At 34.5% G+C, this 20219-nt stretch overlaps 1 protein-coding gene across 1 annotated transcript; it reads right to left on the reverse strand.

The window, feature by feature from the left end:
• Nucleotides 1-786: 786 nt before the first annotated feature.
• Nucleotides 787-19687, reverse strand: LOC149540181 (pentatricopeptide repeat-containing protein At4g21300-like). The gene is made up of 3 exons (XM_089802664.1): nucleotides 19557-19687; nucleotides 1147-7369; nucleotides 787-1023 (listed from the first exon to the last, which is right to left on the reverse strand). The coding sequence occupies exons 1-2, from the start codon at nucleotides 19685-19687 to the stop codon at nucleotides 3532-3534; spliced, it is 3969 nt and encodes a 1322-aa protein (XP_089658790.1). The 3' UTR covers nucleotides 787-1023; nucleotides 1147-3531.
• Nucleotides 19688-20219: the final 532 nt, after the last annotated feature.

Consider the following 20219-nt stretch of genomic DNA (forward strand, 5'->3'; position numbering starts at 1 on the left):
TCCAAAAAGAAAGTAAATAATGCCTTGTAGATGCTACATGTTTCCATTTAATGGCGATTTAGTAATTAATGTCACTAAAATCGAATTTTGGCTAGCCAAAAGTCATTTTTTCAATATTAAATTACCAATTTTATTAAAGGCTTAAAAATTTTCAAGGCGAATTCAATCCATTTAATGTCAATTTTTGCAATTCAATTCAAATCGATTTTACTAAGCCATTTTTATTTTTTTATTTTTTTTTTACAAAAATAAAATCATTTCTAGAGTCTAAAATCGATTTTGCAATTTGATTTCATCTTCACAAAGAAATTTTTTCACCAAAAAAAATTCAAGATTTTCCAAAAAGTTCAAATCTAACAAAATTTCATTTTTTTAAAATTATCCAAATTTACACAGTTATATCCAAATTTTCAAAAGAAATCGTCTAAGTACAAATTTTACAATTTTATCCTGCAAAATGTTGTTTTTGGGAATTTTGTCCCGTCTAAAAATGAAATTGATCGTTCTGAAAAATCAAATTGAAACCAAGTGAAAATAAGCTAAACCTCTCCCTGCTGGCCCTAAAGTGTGCAAGGCTTAAAAAAATCTCAAAAAATCAAATCAAAAATTATTGGACAATCCAAAAATTTGCCAAGTCCCAAAGTTTTAGAACGATGGTGTGAGAACCTCCCAACGTAAGTCTACCTCTCATATATTTTCTCCGCTGAGGAATTAAAATAACCATAATTGAACAAAAGCCTTTTAGAAGTCAAACCAATCAAATGTCCTCCGTATTGGACAAATGAGTAACAGAAATCCACCAGGACAAATTTAAATTGCCATATATATATTTTGGTACATATAATTTTAGACAAAGCTGCCTTCCAGAGTCGCAAGATATAAGAATTAATCCAGAAATATGCCGACAGAAACGAGAGACGCTATTGCTGTGCTCATCATATCTAAGCATTGGTTTCATGGGAGGCCCTTCTCTAACACTTCCTTCTGACTTAACAGCTTTCTTCTTTCATATGTCCCATAACCCTGAACAGAAAAAGGAAAACAATATGACATGAAATCAGAACCTACAAAGAAACAGACCTTGAAACTATAAAGGCCTGCTAAAAAACAAACAACAAAAGAGCACATGGAGTTTTGAATCCAAACCTCATCAACAAACTTTGAAGTGGAGTGCGTAGGACCCTGCCTTTCCTCGAAAATCCAGGCTCAACCAAAGTAAACAAAGGCACAACATCTGGCTTCCTTTTGTCCCTAACGGAAGATTTTCATGTATTCCCTACAGATCCACCACAGTAGCGTCCGAATTCTTCCCTTTTATCCTCATAGCAGGGCACTTATTAATCTTTGAAACACCTTCAACAATCCGAATCTGATGCCGGTGCATTGCTTGAACTAAAATAGTTTTCCTTACCATGGGATCAAGTCTCATTCTCCGGTTCCTGTCTCAACAGCACAGGAATTAAGAATAGCAATATTGTTACCTTTGGTATTACGAAATAAGCAGCTAAGAGAAGATTGGCGATCAACGGTCAATCACAATGAGTCAAAGCAGTTTGTAAGAGAAGTTTTACATTCAGTGGCGAAGGTTGGTGATCAACGGTCAATCACAAGTAGAGTCAAAGCAGTTTGTAAGAGACGGTTTACATTCAGTTGCAAAGGTTGCTGAATGATGGAACTGGCAGAAAATGTTTTCAAGTGTCCTTGAACAAGAGAAAAGGGGATGGTTAGTTTAGTGAAGTGGTAGGAGGTTTAAGGCCAAGTTGAAAGGAGGGCCAACCGAGGAGAAAAGATCTGGAGGAATTGGTTGGGAGGCCGAATAAAAGTATTGAGGCCGATGGAAAGGAAGTGTGACTATGGGAAGAAATGTGAATCCGTTTGAGAAGATAGAATGATGAGTCATCAAAGGGAAAAGTGAATGGAAGTGAAACTGTAGTGGTGAGTTAAGAATGGTGTGCAGAGTTTGAGGGTTAGGTGAAGACTCGCCAAGGTGGGAAGGAAAGAACACAAGAGCGGCAGAGTCTAGGGCCAGTGTGATGAATCAATGAGAGGATGAAGGATTGAGATGAACAGTTAGATTTCAACAGGAATGTTGAGTGCATAGGGAAGGTGTAGAAGGAAAGACAGAAATCGACACTGACAACGCATCATATGCTAAAGGAATCAATCCTATGGTTGTAAGTGATGTTGAATATAAAGGAATAAATTAACATTTGGTGTGTAATAGCGCTGAATTAACATGGCATTGTTATTACTAATTATCAAAGATAAGTTGTTATATGGAATTGTTTCTTATCATGCAGTCCATTATCTGAAGATGTGTTGTTATAGATGTTTGTTATGTCTTATTCGGGATCCTACCCCTCGCATGACAGGAAGCCTGTAGAAATGAATAGTTACTGAAATCTAAGTTTGTGTGTGGAAATGGGTCACCATGTGATGTCAGTGTCAAGGAATTTAGGCATATAGAGGGGTATGCCATCAGAGTCGCATTTGAATGAGCAAGAGAAGGAATTGAAATTCTTGGTCAAATATGGTGCTTCTTCTTGAGATCATGATACAAATGAGATTAGTGCCCAGCTTATGAGAAAGAAGGCAAACCTGTGAGAACTCATAATGAATTCTCTGCCACAAGTTTGGAACACAATTTTATGGCATTTGACAGCACCTTATCAATATCAATGCTTAAAATCTGATAAGTATCAATTGTTCCATAGATTTTGTGCCTTCATCAATTGATAAAAGATCTCTTCATCCCAGTATTCTCCTGGTAACCCAGACAGAGAATTTACTAAAGCTTTCCCTGGTTGTATCAAAATCAAGAAAAGGCCAGAGTTTCTTTGTAACCAAGGGCCTCCCTGACGTATACTAGTACTATCCTCAAGGATTTGGAAAGAGAAAAACAATTGAACGTTATGACTCCATCAGAGTATTATACAACAGTTTAATAGATACAGTATTCCCCAATATCCAGGAAGCAATACATAGTATACAATATCATTTCACCAAGTCAACCTATGGAATAGCTCTCCAAACACAAACATTTTTTTTCAGACTTCAAATAAAACCTGATTACTTCTTATCACTGCAATACGGACACCATGCACCTTGTAATAGTGCAAGATCGTGCTTACAGCTGGCTTCACTCAGCATCCCTAACAATCTCCACAGAACAATTTCAATTTGTGAAATGATGGAAATCTTCAACATCAATGACAGCAAATTCTCTTGTAATGATCTTGTGAGATAAACTTGGTTGCAGCGAGTAAGGTACCACATACTTGAAGATTCTTGACAAGCTAATAACCGTTCCACAAGACACAAACAAAGTGCAATTGCCAACTTCTCGCAATGGTTTCTGAGAAGCAATTCCTTCTCCTCAACATCGTTCAATACAAATCTTGTATTTGGAACAATCAACCCTGCTGCCTTCATCTCCCAATACAAGATTACAACTTCAGTTATAGAGCTCATGTTTTATGATGCGCTCTTATTTACAAAAACTTTGTATTTATCATGTTTTTTTATTCGCTCTCACACACAAAAACTATGTATTGTTTTATGGACTTCAATCCAACTAGACCCAGGTATCTTTTTAATTCCTCTATCTTTCATCAATACCCTTACCTTCTGAACATCACCCCACATGCTAGCGTCTGCATATATGTTAGACAGAAGAACATATGGTGTTGTTTTTCCAGGATCCAACTCAAAAAGGAATCTTGCAACAAATTCTCCTAGCCTAATATTCTTATGTGATCTACAAGCACCAAGCAAACCCATCCACACAACCATATCAGGTTCTCTTGGCATTTTGATGATAAAATTTAGGGTTTCTTGAAGATAGCCAGCACGGCCAAGAAGATCAACCATGCATACATAATGATTCATTGTAGGTTTGATGCAATAAGAGTTGCTCATATGAATGAATGATTTACATCCCTCATCCAGTAAACCTGCATGGCTGCATGCAAATATAACACAGATAAAGCTTACATGGTCTGGATTTGTTCCAGAATGCTTCATAAGTTCAAATAGTTGAAGGGCATCCTTGCAATAGCCATGCATTGCATATCCTGCAATCATTGTGTTCCATGAGACTATGCCTGGATGATGCAGGTTTTCAAACAACTCACGGGCTTTCTGTAGTCTTGTACATTTGGCATACATGTCAATCAAGGCCGTCACAACTACAACATCTGATGAAAAACCACTTTTGATTATTCTTTGATGGAACTCCATACCCTGCTCAAGAGCTCCAAGTTTTGCACAAACTGGGAGTATGCAGGTGAAAGTTGATGATTCTGGCTTTTCATCTGCCAACTGCATTTTCTTAAAATAAACTAAAGATTTATCAAGAAGGCCATTTTGTGCAAACCCTACTATCATTGCATTCCATGAGGCCGCATCTCTTTTAGGCATTTTGTGAAATAGTGCACAAGCCTTCTGTAAACTTCCACATTTTGCATACATATCTATCAGGGAAGTCCCGAGTACAATATATGAGAAGAATCCACTTTTGATTATTCCTTGATGAATCTGCATGGCCAATTCCAAAGCTACAAGTTGTGCACAAGCTGGAAGGATGCAGGAGAAGGTTGTTGAGTCTGGTTTTACACCTGCCAATTGCATTTCCTTAAAAGTGTCCAAAGCCCTATCAAAAAGTCCATTTTGTGCATATCCTACAATCATTGAATTCCATGAGACAACGTCTCGTTGACACATCTTGTTAAACAATTTGTGTGCCTTATGTATGCTTTCACATTTTGCATACATGTCTACCAAGGCATTTGCAACTGCAACTTCTGACAAAAATCCACTTTCAATTATTTTTTGATGCATTTCCGTACCTACTTCCAAAGCTTCCATTTTGGCACATGATGGGAGGATACTAACAAATGTTGATGAATTTGGCTCTGCACCTGCCAATTTCATCTCATTAAAAGTCTCCAAGGCTCTATCAACAAGGCCATTTTGTGCATATCCTACAATCATCACATTCCATGATGTTACATCTCGTGGGGACATTTTATCAAACAAGTTAGATGCCTTTCGTATGCCTCCAAATTTTGCATACATATCAATCAAGGCAGTCATCACGATAACATCTGACAAAAATCCACATTCAATTATTTTTTGATGGATCTCCAACCCCTCCACCAAATATCCCATTTTGACACAAATTGGGAGGATGTTGGAAAAGGTTGCTGAGTTTGGGTTTACACCTACCAATTGCATTTCCTTAAAAATGTGTAAGGCTTTTTCAAGAAGCCCATTTTGTGTATAACCCATAATCATTGCATTCCATGAGGTCACATTTCGTTCTGGCATTCCGTCAAACAATTCGCATGCCGTATTTACATATCCAAATTTTGCATACATGTCTATCAGACTAGTTGCAATTACAACATCTGACAAATACCCACTTTCAATTATTCTTTGATGGATTTCCATGCCTATTTCCAAAACTCCGTGTTTCGCACAAGCTGCAAGAATGCCAGCGAAGACTGGTGAGTCTGGCTTTACACCTGCCAATTGCATTTTCTCTAAAATTTCCAAGGCTTCCTCAACTAACCCAGTTTGTGTATATCCAGAAATGATTGCGGTCCATGTGGCTACATCTCGTTGAGTTATTTTTTCAAACAACTTACGTGAGTTGTTTATACTTCCACATTTTGCGTACATGTCTATCAGGGCAGTAACAACTACAACTTTTGACAAAAAATCGCACTCTATTATTATTTGATGGATTTCCATACCATATTCCAAAGATCGCAGTCTGGCACAGACTGGGAGAATACTGGCAAGAGTTGCTGAGTTTGCCTTTACGCCTGCTGATAGCATTTCTTTAAAAGATTCCAAGGCTTTGTCAACAAATCCATTTTGCGCATATCCAGCAACAATTGCAGTCCATGAAACCACATTCCTTTGAGACATATTGGTAAACAACTCACATGCCTTATCCATGCTTCCACATTTTGCATACAAGTCTATCAGGGCAGTTATAACCGTAGCTTCTGACAACAATCCACACTCAACTATTTTTTGATGGATTTTCATACCATGCTCCAGATCTCCCGCTTTGGCAAATGCTGGGAGAATGCTAGCAAAGGTTGCCGAGTTTGGCTTGACACCTGATGATTGCATTTGCTCAAACATCGCAAAGGACTTATCAACGAGCCCATTTTGTGCGTACCCACCAATTATTGCAGTCCATGAGACCACATTTCTATGAGGCATTTCTTTAAAAAGCCTCAAAGCCTCGTCAAGATCACCATTTTGAGCATATCCTGTAATCATAGCAGTCCATGACACAACATCTGCATTGTACATTTTGTTAAACACATCACGCGACTTCTGTATGATTCCACATTTAGCATACATATCTATCAGCGCATTCGAAACAACAACATCTGACCAAAAACCGCTTCCGATTATTACTTGGTGAATCTCTATACCCTGTTCCAAAGCTCCCATTTTGGAGCACACTGGTAGCACGGTGGCAAATGTTGCGGAGTTTGGATTTATATCAGCCAACTGCATTTGCTTGAAACTGTGCAAGGCTTTCTCAAAAAGTCCATTCCGTGCATATCCAGCAAGGATTGCAGTCCAAGAGACCACATCTCTGTCAGGCATTTTGTCAAACAATTCATGGGCTTTCTCTACTCTGTTACATTTCGCATACATATCAATCAAGGTATTCATCACAATAATATCGGATTGACATCCACATCTAATGATTTTTCCATGGATTTCCAAACCGTGTTTTAGAGACGTCGCATTGGCACATACAGGGAGGATGGTAGAGAAGGTGAAATGATCAGGTTGGATAGCTGTTCGTTGCATTTTATGGAACAGAGTTAATGCTTCCCGAGTAAAACCCTGCCTTCTGTAAGCTGCAATTATTTTATTCCATGACAAGATATCTGGTTCAGACACGTTGTCAAAGGCTCTACGAGCATCCACCAAGCTTCCGCAATTGTCATAAATGTTAAGTGTATTTTGCAAAAGTGGGTTTATAGCAGAAGTGAATTTCCTGTCTTTGATGTGAAAGTGGATTTGTTTGCCCTTCGAAAGAGTTTTCATGGCAAAGGAGTTGCAGAATATAAGAATACATGTGTAGAAACGTACACGAGGGCTTTTTGCAGTCAGAAAAATGCGCAGAACCTCCTTGAAACAGCCCTCTTTACAAAGTACTCTCAAACTGGCATTACCGTTGAAATGAGCAGATGACGTCGCATCTGCGTTTTGAAGGTAGCAGCAATATGAAACATTTGATAAAATATATGAAAACCATAAAAAACTGAGAAGATCATTTAACAGTAATTCTGGTTCCAATTTGGCTAGGTATCCCTCTGAGTGAAGTTTTAGGCTTGAGCACCGTTTTGGGTTTGTAAATCGAATAATTTACTTTTTATAATATAATTAAAATGAAAAAGAAAAGATATTGTTATAATGATGAAGTTTGCATAAGCATATATATGTAAACATTTATTTATTTAAAATTATAACAGTATAAAAAAATAAAAAATAGATATATGATGCTTGATATAAATTATATAAAGTTATATTCATTTTATGTTTTTTTAAATCTTAGATTAATTATTATTATTTATTAGAATTAATTATTATTATATGTTAAACAAAGGTAGATTCGAACTCAAGACTTCCTACATGAGAGGCTTGCAATGTTGCGTTGTAGGCTTTTGCCTTTTAAATAATGCATGTCATAAATTCTATATTTTATATTAAATTTATAAATTAAAATATATATATATATATATATATATATATATATATATATATATATATATATATATATATATATATATATATAATTTTTCAATGTATCTATATTAAAAATACTAAATAAAAGTACTTGAATTCTAAAAATCTAAACTATAATAATATATTATTATAATATATAAGAAACAACTACATTATGATTTAAAAAATGTAAAATGTTATCGACTGGTCCGTATAAACTCAAATCTCTTTAGCCAATCAAATTAATAACAAATAATTTAAAAAATTTATAAAGTTAAAAATCTTTCATTTACACTAAATAAATTTGAAAATTGTTTTTAAAAAAATTAAAATAGAAAATTGCAATTGGTCGATCCATTTAGTTTTAATCACTAGTTAATGTATGAAATCCAAAAATTGTCACAATAGTACTTAGCCTACTGGCAAGTACTAAGAAAACGTAGTCATGGTATAATCATTTGATCTTTTAGAGATCTTTTATGTTTAAGTATGAAAAATAATATTTATTTTTATGTTAAAAAATTATTTTAAAATACTAATAATAAAATTAATAATGGTAAGATAAACAAGAAGAATATTAGAAAAATGTATAGACCAAGAAACATAGTAATAATTGGTATCATAAATCTAAAGAAAGATTGTAACCAACATTCAAAATATCGTTGAAGTGTCTATTTATGTCCCAAATACCTTAATCTTGAAAAAAAAAATCAAAATCAATATCATTCTCATTAGAAGTTGATTTAACCAAAATAATAAAACAACCTGACTTCCTTCTTCCCTTTTAGTATGGTTCCATCTAACAATATTGAAATTGTGCATGAGGATGTTGATGTATTTCTTATATCAATTTAACTTTTTTTAATTTAAGTGAGAGGACTTTCTTTTGAAATTATCATACAAGATTTTAGAATTTGATTTTGGAATAGTATCAACAAAATGTTGTTGTTGAATAGCCATAACCTCTGAAAAATTAGTTGAACTAGCGCAAAAACTGTCAGAAGGTGTGTGTGTGTGTGTGTGTGTGTGTGTGTGTGTGTGTGTGTGTGAGAGAGAGAGAGAGAGAGAGAGAGAGAGTTGTTCCATGAGAACTTTAAATTTCCACTAAGAATTCAGTTGATCATTTTTAATTCAAAGTTGATAGTTTGATGACCATTTTTGACACATTTGCCAACTCATAAGAAATTATAAAGCATCACAACTCTCTTGAAAGGAATGAAAATTCCTAGGGTTCTTTGTAGTCGAGTTTTTTGGAAGTAGAGGAGATTGTTGACACTTGTTGGGGTTGTTGAGGTAGCAAACATGTTGTATTTGTTGAACTAACCGCCAATTTTCCCCTTCAGGATTTTTTCATGGCTTAACTGTCTCATGTTTTTAATAAGTCTAGTGGTTGTATTAGGCATTAATAGGTCGATCTTTTTGTTCAATGACAACCTTATCATGTAATAATTGGTATCAGAGCTTGGTCACAAGTTCACGTTAGCATGAATGTTGATGATGTTCCCATGGGGGAGTATATTAGCATTATTCGAGACATGATTCAGTGGTTATGTGTTGCATTCATGATAGTGTTTGTCATTGATGTCAACATAATTGTTAGTCTATGAAGACTAGTAGAGTTATGGAGGAAGAAGTGTTTAGCATTTTTTGAGGATTAAAGATCATCTTACGTGCACTTGAGGATATGTTTATTAGTAATGTCTAGATGCTACAACTATGAATATGTACAAAAATATGAAGATCGGTTTGAGTTATGAGGATTTTACTAAAGGAAGCTTTCAGACATTGTTTCTATAAAGTGGGTAGTGTTGTTTTGATTTTATCTCCTCACAAGGATGGAATTGGCCTAAGTGGATTGAGACAGAGGTTGAAGACATGACAAAGATGCATTGGTTAAGAAGGCATAATCAAAAGAACATCATGTGAAAAATTATGAAGACAGTGAACCAATAGTTTGTTGGTAATATTGAAATGTGTAAAATCATAATGCAACGTGTATTGTAATATCTCAAGATTATTGAATATATTATTATTGTAAATTAGGAAAGCCTCAAGACTGACTCGATACTTATTCTTGGTGTAAAGAAAAGGTTATTTTGGTTGTAATCATTAGTGATATCATTTTTTGTAATGCGAACTTGAAAGTGAGATCCAGTGTGGATAGTTATTGTGTGAGTGAACTTGAATGTGAATATCTTTTGATCATAGCAAAGATTAATGTGGATTGATGTACTATGAGATTCAAATGGATTTTATTGGCAAAGAATTTTTTATTTATTCAATTCATTAATCTTGAATATTCTTATCTGGAAGATTGTCTAGTGAAGTTTGTTTCTGAGGCTATTTAGACAGTGGGTTCAATTGTCCTCCTTTCAAATCATAACAAGGTTGCCACAACTCCTAATAGGGTTGGAATCTCCTAATAGGGATTCAAATTCTCCTAATAGGGACTGGTCATATTTCATTGATTCTTAATAGGGTCTATCCTTTCATAAGGAACTTTTATATTAGTACATCATCTTGTAGGCATCATTCCCATCGCAATTTTCACTCAGATCAAGGGTTTCCCTAGTTAACATATATGGTGTTCTCGTTTATGGTTATCTCTCTATGGTTGTTGCATCTGCTATTTACATGTTTTGGAATAAATAAAGATATTGAGAGTTGTTTTAAATGCATAACTAATTCACTCTCCCCCTCTCAGTGATCTCGATGGACTTTACTTTCTAACAATTTTTATCAAAGCATCAAGTCCTTGAAAGAAAAGCTTAACATCTTAAGGAGACCCATGACACATTTCAAAAAAGAAAGTCTAAAGTTTGATGGAATTAATTATGATATACAGAGAAAAAAGAGAGAGAGAGAGAGAGAGAGATGAAGACACATTTGATATGCATGGATCTAGAACTTTAGTTGGTTACAATAAATAAGAAGAGTTTGATTGAAGAAGCCAAGCTTGACTCTTGTGAAGAAGCTCATAAAGATCTATTCATGTAGAATATGCTTGCTAGAGAAGCATTGTTGACAACTCTTCCTGAAATAGAGTATGGATAGGTAAAAACTTTAAGACTTGCTAATGATATTAGGCTTGCTTTACAAATAATATTTGAAGGTGATGAACATTATAAGAAGGCTAGATTGCAAACTTGGATATGTTTATTTCAAGATTCTAAAATGTTGGAAGATGAAACTATGAGAATTTATTTTGCTAGAATATAAGAGATTGATACAAGAATTAAGAGTTGTAGAGGTACAATGACAAAAGTTGAAGTTGCGTGGAAAATCTTGAAGGCCTTAACACTTGCTTATCATCAAAGAGCAAAGATGATTGAACAAGTTCTTTTTGTACACCTAATTTTATAAGAGAGACTCTTCTTATGAGATCATAAACATCTGAAATGTGGATGTAATAGAATGGAGAATTTCCTAGAGTGGAGACTTCTCTCAACATAGAAAGAGATAGACCTACATTGACAAGAAGTGCAAGTGCAAGTAGAGATGATGTCAATAGCAACCGAGAAAAAGATGAAGAAGACAAGAAGTTTAAAGAAGGTCTTGACTTTCTTATGAAGAGAGAACCTAAAGGTAACAAAATCCACATCACATTTTTACTTCGTCGTTATCTGTGCAAGATATGATCTTTACTTGTACCTTGCAATTTAATAAAACTCTTGATCAATCAGTCGTACAACTTCCACATGCTTGGCTAAATATAAAATGACTTCAAGGTTAACATCTAGGATGTTGGCCCACTGTGACCAAGTAATTATTTTGTTACCAAAATAATTGTTTAAGTCATACAATTAGTTTTATTGTCATGCTCTGTTATTGTATGTTAATTACCTGTAGTAATAATTCCACTATGACTGTTATTGTACTATCTATATATATTTGTGCACTGACATATGTCATCATGACATAGTCATCTATCATTCCTTAATTGTGCATAAGCTAACTCAAACTTTGTCATCTATACTTACTGAATCTTTCTCTATGTTGCTGCAAACTGAGCAATACTTAGACAATTTTCTAACATTGATTTCATAATGAAATACCAAAATATGTATGTTGTCATAAATGACAACACTTAAAAATATACTTAGCCATATTACCAATAGTTACTGGTCAGTTTCTGTTCACCAGTTAGGTCGCATTCACTTTTTGGTTCCTATTCATCAATTTGGGTTGCGCTGCACTACCAGTTCATTATTCTTCATTAATTTTGTTTATTGGTTTGCTACAAGTGGTTGATTGGTTTATTGATATTAGCTTGCGACAGGAGCTTTGGATCGCTTAAGTGATTCACTAGGAATTTTGTAAAGGATTATTGTGTGGTCGACATGGTGGCTTATCGATTTTAGAAGTTCCTTTGTTTTATGAGTTTATCTTAATTGACGGTTGAATGGTCTTGATGTATGTGCAAATGTGAATGATGACCTATGTTGGCTTATGTATAAATTTAGGGCTTATGATCTTGTGAAGGCAATCAAGGGATAATGAGGCATGTAGTAGGGGGATGTGAGCATCCTATGAGATGGTAAATCTGGGTATGGGTGATCGAATTTCAGTCTTGAGTATTGTTCTTGATTGTAACAGTTGTAACTAGAAAGACCTTACAAAACAACATATTTTTATGAAAATCTTATGATTCTATGAATGAAAAGTGTTGGTATTTGAATCATATCTTTGTTGTATTATGTTGATTCCACTTTGTGACTCTTAGCTAGAGGTTTGGACATCTCCTTTGGGGATTCTCCATACCTTGCACTGCATCATCTCATCAATATAATGATTTCACAAAAATAACTGAAGAAAAATAATCATAAACAAACAATAAAAATAAACTACAAAATTTAAGAATTCTGAAGATGATATAATTCATAAAAGTTAGGAGATACAAATTTAGAAATGCTACTTCTAAAAAACACAAATATTGTATAAATAAATAAGAATCACACATGGAGTAATTTTCAATAAATAAAGTATTATTTTTGAAATGAGAGTGCGTTGAGAAAATGGCAAAACTAAAGAGGAATTTGTGAGTAAAAGGAAGCGAAAAAGGAAAGCATTTCCAATTACATGATTATAAATACTTACTTTTCAGTCATCACTACTATGATCTCCTCATGTGTGTGTGTGTGTGTTGTGTGTGTCTGTGTGTTTTGCTCACATTTTAAGCACTCACATTTTTATTTCATTTTAGTTATTTAAATTTTGAACATTAATAGCTTAGATTACGTTACCAATGCTCACTTTTTGAACACTTGAAACCAATTTGATTTTGATTGCACAAAATTTGAGCACTTTTTGCACTTTTTGCACTTTTAAGTTGTAAATGCTCATATTTTGAGCATTTAAAACCTTTTAAGCTAGAAATTTTGACATTTTAAGCAAATCGAGCAATGAAACATAACTTGTGGGTTTTCAACATTTTTCACAAAAGCAAAGCTCGTTCCAAAGGTATGGATATGAGAAGCATTTAAACAATTTTAAAAATCCCAAACAAATATTTATTAGAAATTAAAAGCTTGAGCCCATATAAAATGGTAAAAAGACTAGAATGTAAAAAATTGATAATTGGATGTACAAGATATGGGGCAACACAACTAAATAAATTATAGATAATTTTTTGCCTCATTGTTGTTTGCATCTAGTAGTCTTTCAATGACAAGACAAAGTAACCTTTGCAATGAGATCTTTATGATTTTTGGGCTCAATTTTATAATATTTTGTAAAAGACATGTTGGTTGACATTAATGTGAATAAGAAAGAAAGCTATGTAAAAATGATGCAATAAAGAAATCATTTCTATAAGAATACACACAATACAACAAAACTACTCTTTGGTTAATTAGCATACCAATAAGTTACTTGGCCTCGTTAATCAACAATTGGTAATCATCATGTGCCCAATACATGACAATGCTTGCCTTGATCTATGTTTTAGAAACATTGTATAAATGGGTATATGCACCAAGTTGTGGTGCCAAAAAGGTGACAACCTCTTCTTCTTTTTTCATTTTTGAATAGCATGTATGCGCTTTAAAAAAATCAAAATTTTATAAATGGGCTGCATATCCGAAGCCCATTTATTTTATCTTTGTTTTTAACCTTCCTCCAATAGCAACGTGTATGCGAATTGGAGAAAACAAAGCTTTTCGCCAGCCACCTTGCCAATATGCCTCCTCGCTAGCAAAATTTGAGATCACAAGCACGCCCATGCCATATGTGACCTAAATTTCATTTTGCATTGTTTGATATGTTTTTTATATTGTTTTGTAGGGTTTTTACAATTTTTCTTTAGATTTGTTTATTTATTTAGATTTCAATTGATTTTTCATTAGGAAATGTCAATAATCAACCGGCAAATCCCCAAGAAGCTCAAAACCCTCAAGAAAATCAAAACCAAAACCCTCCCCAAGAAGAACGACAAATTCTGCAGCCTGAACCAATTGCAAGACCTTCGCCTGGCACACAAGAAAATATAATAAATGAAATAGAAAGAGGCAAAACTGAATTAGAAGGACTCATTGGTCGATTGAAAGAATTTGGACAAACCAATCCAATGAGGGCTCAATTGGCATTGTCCCTCGAACCCATTAAGACCCAGATAGCTTCAGTTAGTGGTCAGTTAGATGTTTGGTAGGTTAAGAGGGATGAGCAAAAAAGATTTTATGCAAATAAATTGTCATATCAAGATGTTAAAAAAAAAAGATATACCAAAAGGTGGAATATGTGCATTATTTAGAAAACCCAATGAACAAAATATTGTTAGAGAGGGTACTAAATGGTTCCCCATCCATTGGTGCATACACGATGCTATTAGAAATATTTTTGGGGATAGATGGTGGATGGTTTTTGATGCCCCTCCTTGCAACAATCATAAAGTCCCCATGTATTTTTTAAAGAAATTGTATTGTGAGTTTGTCCTTGGGGAGATCCCCAATTATTAGACTCCCAGGGTAGAGGTGGGGGGTCATCATTTGAGAGGTCGGGGGCATGTCGTGACCCTGATGTAGTTAGGGCACCTGTGGTCAAGCCACAGGGTGAGCATGTGACTATTCCTTCAGTTGTGAAGGAACATGTAGAGGCTAGCACTCTAGGGACCATTAATGCTTTGACGCAAACGCTCATCCATTGCACGAGTCCATTAGTTGAGGGCGAGCCTTCAGTGCACTCAGGTCACATGTGCACATCATGCAAATCCTTATGCACATTTGGCACTCATGCTAGAGATGGTGCGAATGATGGGCTCGTCACTGATCAGTTCCTAAGTGACACATTTGGCATTGACACACAGGTAAATTACAATTATAATTTACTAATTTGATCACATTTCATATGTATAGTGAATGATTAATTAATTAGCATCTGTTGACATTGTTCAAAATTCAGGGTCAGAGTGTTGGCAGGCCTAGTAGAAATCCCTTAGCCCCATTTTTTGCCATGTCCAAGAGTCCAGAGGTATGTATTGATTTAATCATTTAAATTAATACATATATTTATTAAGTAATCATATTAAGGATTGACAAAAAAAATTATGCATGTGCATCAGTTCTCTATAGGACTGTCGACATTTACTATGGACTCGGAGCATAAACATCATACGAGCTACATAGAGGTACATTTGTTTCATGTTAATTTAATTCATTTGATTATATTTGTTTCATGTTTCATGTTACATGTAACTTGTATTGTATGACATGCAACTCATGACATTGGACACTCCTCCTCAGCTCTGACAGTCCATCGATCGTGGAGTGGCCGCAACTATGGCTAGCTCACAGCAATTAACTAAGGTATGAAAGAATTTTCTTGGTTTTAGTTGTTGTTTCTAATAGTTAGTATAAAAATTTCTAATGTTATTTATAAGTGATTATATTGATTGAATTGTTGTAGGGTCTCATTACACCTGATCGTCCACGAGCCTTCGAGGTGGATTTGCAGAGCGACTATTTGATGGCGGTAAGAAAAAAATTAATTTTGTGTACATATATTTGATTTTAATGTATAATAATTATTGATTCATATCTACTTTTTTTATATCAACTCGAGTTAAAGAAGAGCCTCAACAAGAGGATGAGGGAGCGTGTCAGGAGGACCCCATCATCTCCATCGTCTCCCTCCACATGACGACAAAAGACATCAAGAGATTTGTTTCCTTCCCCTCGTGGGAAGGAAAATATATAGTTGATAGACATGTATATATAGGCATCAATGGACATATTTGATATACATTTGATGTATATATGACATTTTATATTTGATGTATGACATTTATTTGATGCATGAAATTATTGGTTAACATATGATATGTTTGTTCATGTATGACGGTAAATTAGATATGTTCATGTATGACATTAAATTCAATACCTAATTAGTTCGAAACTTTGATAGAATATTGATTAACAATAAACTTTATCACTGTTTAAACATAAGTTAATCATTTCCAATATGTCATCGTCATATGATTTATGATCTTTTTCGTGTTTAAAGTTTTCCTTCTCTGTCATTTGTTTATCAAGTTTAATTCAATACCTAATTAGTTTGAATTTTTGATACAATATTGATCAGCAATAAACTTTATCAGTCAAGATCGATCTCACAAAGTTTAAGAGGCACTGCTTGATAGCTTGACTTGTTTCCGAGGCAGTCACAAAAGGATCAAATGCCTTGGAAAGAAATCCATTACTGTAATATACCTAACACTTCCCTTAACAAAAATAATATCTGCTACCAGTTTATTCCAAATCGAAGCAATCAAATTCAAAATACACTGAGCATTAGATAAAACAACTAATAATATAATGGAGGGCCCAATAAGCACAGTAACAATGCAAGATCTATAATGGTATTACCTACAAATCAACATTGCACCAATCCTACACTTTATAGTATTAACACAATGCACAAAGTGATATTATAACTATGCTCCTACCCTCTATTTCACCCATATATTTTGTCTTAAGTTTTCTGTGAGGATTAGTGGTATGGAAAATACCTTGGGAGGGATCACTAGATCGCAAGAGTTGTGTTATCTTGTGTTATCCAAGGTCAAATTCTTCAACTACACCAAATTTGTATTCATACAAACAATAATCAACCATGCAGGTGTCCTAGATTAATGTGTAGATTAGATTCATTTTAGTACAATGCAATGGTCATAAATGATTCTTTCTATGTAAAAAAATTGTAAGTTTAATTATTCAAGTTAATCTTAAATATTATCAAATTAATATATTGTATTACCAACATATAACAAATTATTGCACAAACATGCATTGAGTCAACTCTGAAATTGCTATGAGAGAAGAGTGTTAATCAACAATTTAAATATTTAAAAAAACTTATAATTGGACTATGTAAGATTTCCCTTGCATGTCATAGAAAGGACTCAAGATGGGGGATGATGCAGAGTATGCACAAGGAAGCACCAAACAAATCGACCTACCACCCAAATTCTCCTAACTCCACAAGGACTAAATGAGGGTTATGACTCACTTCCAAATGAATATAGCATAGGTAATACAACTTTCCAATAGGTTACAAACTCCACTCACCCAAGGGAGACAAGAATCTAACTTCCCCTTATTGGATCAGCAATGACGTTCTTCCCAGAAGGTAACAAAGTGGGTTTTAATGTTCCAAGACCTCCCAACACCAAAAGTGGTTTGGGGCAACTTCAATACAACCAAAATAAGGTAAAACACTAATTGGAACCCCTGTTAACAACCTATAATGCAAATTGTTGTAACAGACCTAGTAGGCTATTAGGTCTCTTATCACTATTTTCCACCAATAACACAAAACTATTTCAAAGGACTTGGCAAAACAGAGACAGTTTTAGATACTATTTTTGAAGTATAAAGGACTCCAAAGTTACAAGACCCTACTCCATTCCAACATGTCTTAATCCCAACCATGCACTCAGGCCTAATTAGCAAGTTTAGGCGTGGTCTACAAGGCAATTATCAAGAAATGGGTTCATGGGATCAATCTTCCAACTCCAAATATTTCTCCTAACCCAAATGAAGGTGTCTCATTATTTCACCAATTCCTTAACTCCTATTCTTCATATTTCTCCATCAAATTACACAAACAAGGTCTAATACATGGGCAATATTAGACGTAGGGCTTGCCTTCATAAACCTCTGTTGCAACCTCCTATCTCCAGGCATTTGAAATATGATAGTACACTACCCTAGCCTACTCCATGCAAAATTGGAAGAATTTCCAATGGTGGAGTTTCAAACTAGGGCCACTTCTTTGGCCAAACCCTTGTTTTGAGGGTTTCTCAGGCAGTGACCAAAAAAATTCTATAACTTGAACTCCTAGATTGATGGAACCCTGAAACCAACTCCAAAGCTCCAAAAATAAATAGTACTATCCAACCAATGCAAAAAAATTCATCCTCCAGTCCTTTCAAGCCATACTCTACAGAAAAACCAGTCAGAATAACTTAGAAATAACAGATTTTATTAATTCAAAAGGCAAGTAAAATGTTATATCTCATCCATCAGATGCTTAGAGCCTTTAAAGGCCTTTACTAGGTAGGTAGAACCACCCCATGGCAATTTTAGCCATTGGGAGTGGTTTTTGAAAAAGTTGTCAATTTGTTGCAAAAAGTTGCTAATGCAACTTTTGCAATTTTTGCACTTTTTGACATTTAAACTAATTTCAATCCTAAACTGAACCAGATTATTCTTACATATGTATACACTTACAGTATTATTAACCAAATCAAAATTAGCAAAATTATTGTACATAATCTCCATTACAACAGCACGGAAGCTTTGTGATTTTAATAGTTATATTCTCTAGTCCAACTAAGGGACATTACAAATATTGCTCACTAACCCTTTACAACAGAAAATGTTTACAAAAAATGGCATGTACTTGTATGAGGACATTATATATTACAAAAATCACACCAAAGCAGCTGGCGAGCTGCTCAAAAAATAGTAACTGAAAGCAAGTGGGATCATAAAGATACCTTAATAAACTAGTATCCCTTTACTCAAGCAACATTTGGGTCATCTACTTGACTAGGATATGTTTGGGAACTGACAATCTCCATTTCAACTCAAGTCTCTGGAAGCAATTATATTTGTCAGTGAAGGAGATACACCCATTTGATCTGCAATAACTTTATATTCATTAGGATCTCCATTTCTCTTTGATTGGGATACTTTTTCCAGAATTGCATCTACCCTTTTGCCAATTTGGGAAATCAGCGGGTCTATTCGTGGACCTCTTGGCAGTTGGTCACCTAAATGAGAACCTTGAGATTTATTAGGAACTCCATGAAAGAAATCAGTATCTTGAGAAGCTCTCCATTTGTTAGTTGAATTAAAACCTTGGATTGTAGATGGCTGGCCTTCATTGTAAAATGAGTGAGACTACCTCACCAAAGGTGGCAATCAATTTTTTGTTGTTCTATTAAGATCATTAATATATTTTGAGAAAAACTTTGAGGGATCATGCCCAGCTTGAGTATCCTGGCTTCCCAAGTCCTGTAAATGAAAGGGCATTGATGAATAGACATTTCTAATTGGAACATTTGTGCTGCTAGAATGAAGTGCATAACTAGATTCTTTGCTTACTAATGATTCAATCTGAGGCTTCACTTCACATTGCTCAGTGGATAATTCTATAGCACTTGTTACTTCTCTATCAAAATTTGTTGTGTTTATGTACATGTGCACTAAAGAGCTTCTATCACTACTTGAGCTACTAGCAGATGGTGAGTATTCATCATCATCATCTAACATAGGCTCACATGCATATGTTACTTCTTTCCTTTGTCACTTCCCCTTCCTAGCTCTTCCTCGTTATCTATAACTTCTTTCATGGGTCCAAGAAGGTCTTCCCACTCTTTCCCATTAACTGTAGGTTTTGTCTCTTCATTTTGAGTAATTGACATACTCTGGATGCCACCAAGATAACTATTTTCTTCTGAAATGTCCTTTTCTTTCATATTAATCTCTCTATTAAGTAGGTTTTCTATATCTTCCTCTATGTATTTAATAGATGTAGCAGCAATTCCATGCTCATTGAGAATATTCCTTGCACCATGGATTAATATATCATGCAATTCCTTAATAGTTCCATTCTTATCAGAATTCATAACCAGATTCTCCATGGCCAATTTTCTTCTTGATCGCTGCAATATTTTTTCCTCCATTGAAGATTTTGTAATCAATTGATATACAATCACAGTTTTCTCTTGGCCAATCCTATGGGCTCGTGATTGAGCCTGTAGATCCACAAAAGGGTTGAAATATGGATTTGATAGAAGAATAGTATTAGCAAGAAGTTATTCACTAACATTTGCATCTTTATAACAACTAAATTTGGATGAACGATAAGCATTAGTTCTTGAAAATAATTAAATAGTACAGCTTACCATATATGATAACTAAGTTGGCACTCGACTGCATCATATAATAAGTTGA

The sequence above is a fragment of the Cupressus sempervirens genome, chromosome 9, assembly GCF_028749045.1.
Source record: "Cupressus sempervirens isolate cs-2001-9-10 chromosome 9, ASM2874904v1, whole genome shotgun sequence".
NCBI classification, from domain to species: domain Eukaryota; kingdom Viridiplantae; phylum Streptophyta; class Pinopsida; order Cupressales; family Cupressaceae; genus Cupressus; species Cupressus sempervirens.

Excerpts from the sequence above, each read along its gene's own strand:
- LOC149540181 (XM_089802664.1), bottom strand. The coding sequence starts at position 19,687 with ATGTCAATTACTCAAAATGAAGAGACAAAACCTACAGTTAATGGGAAA. Across the intron at positions 7,370-19,556 it reads GGAAGTGACAAAGGAAAGAA|CCTAAAACTTCACTCAGAGG; the intron begins GTAACATATGCA and ends ACGGTGCTCAAG.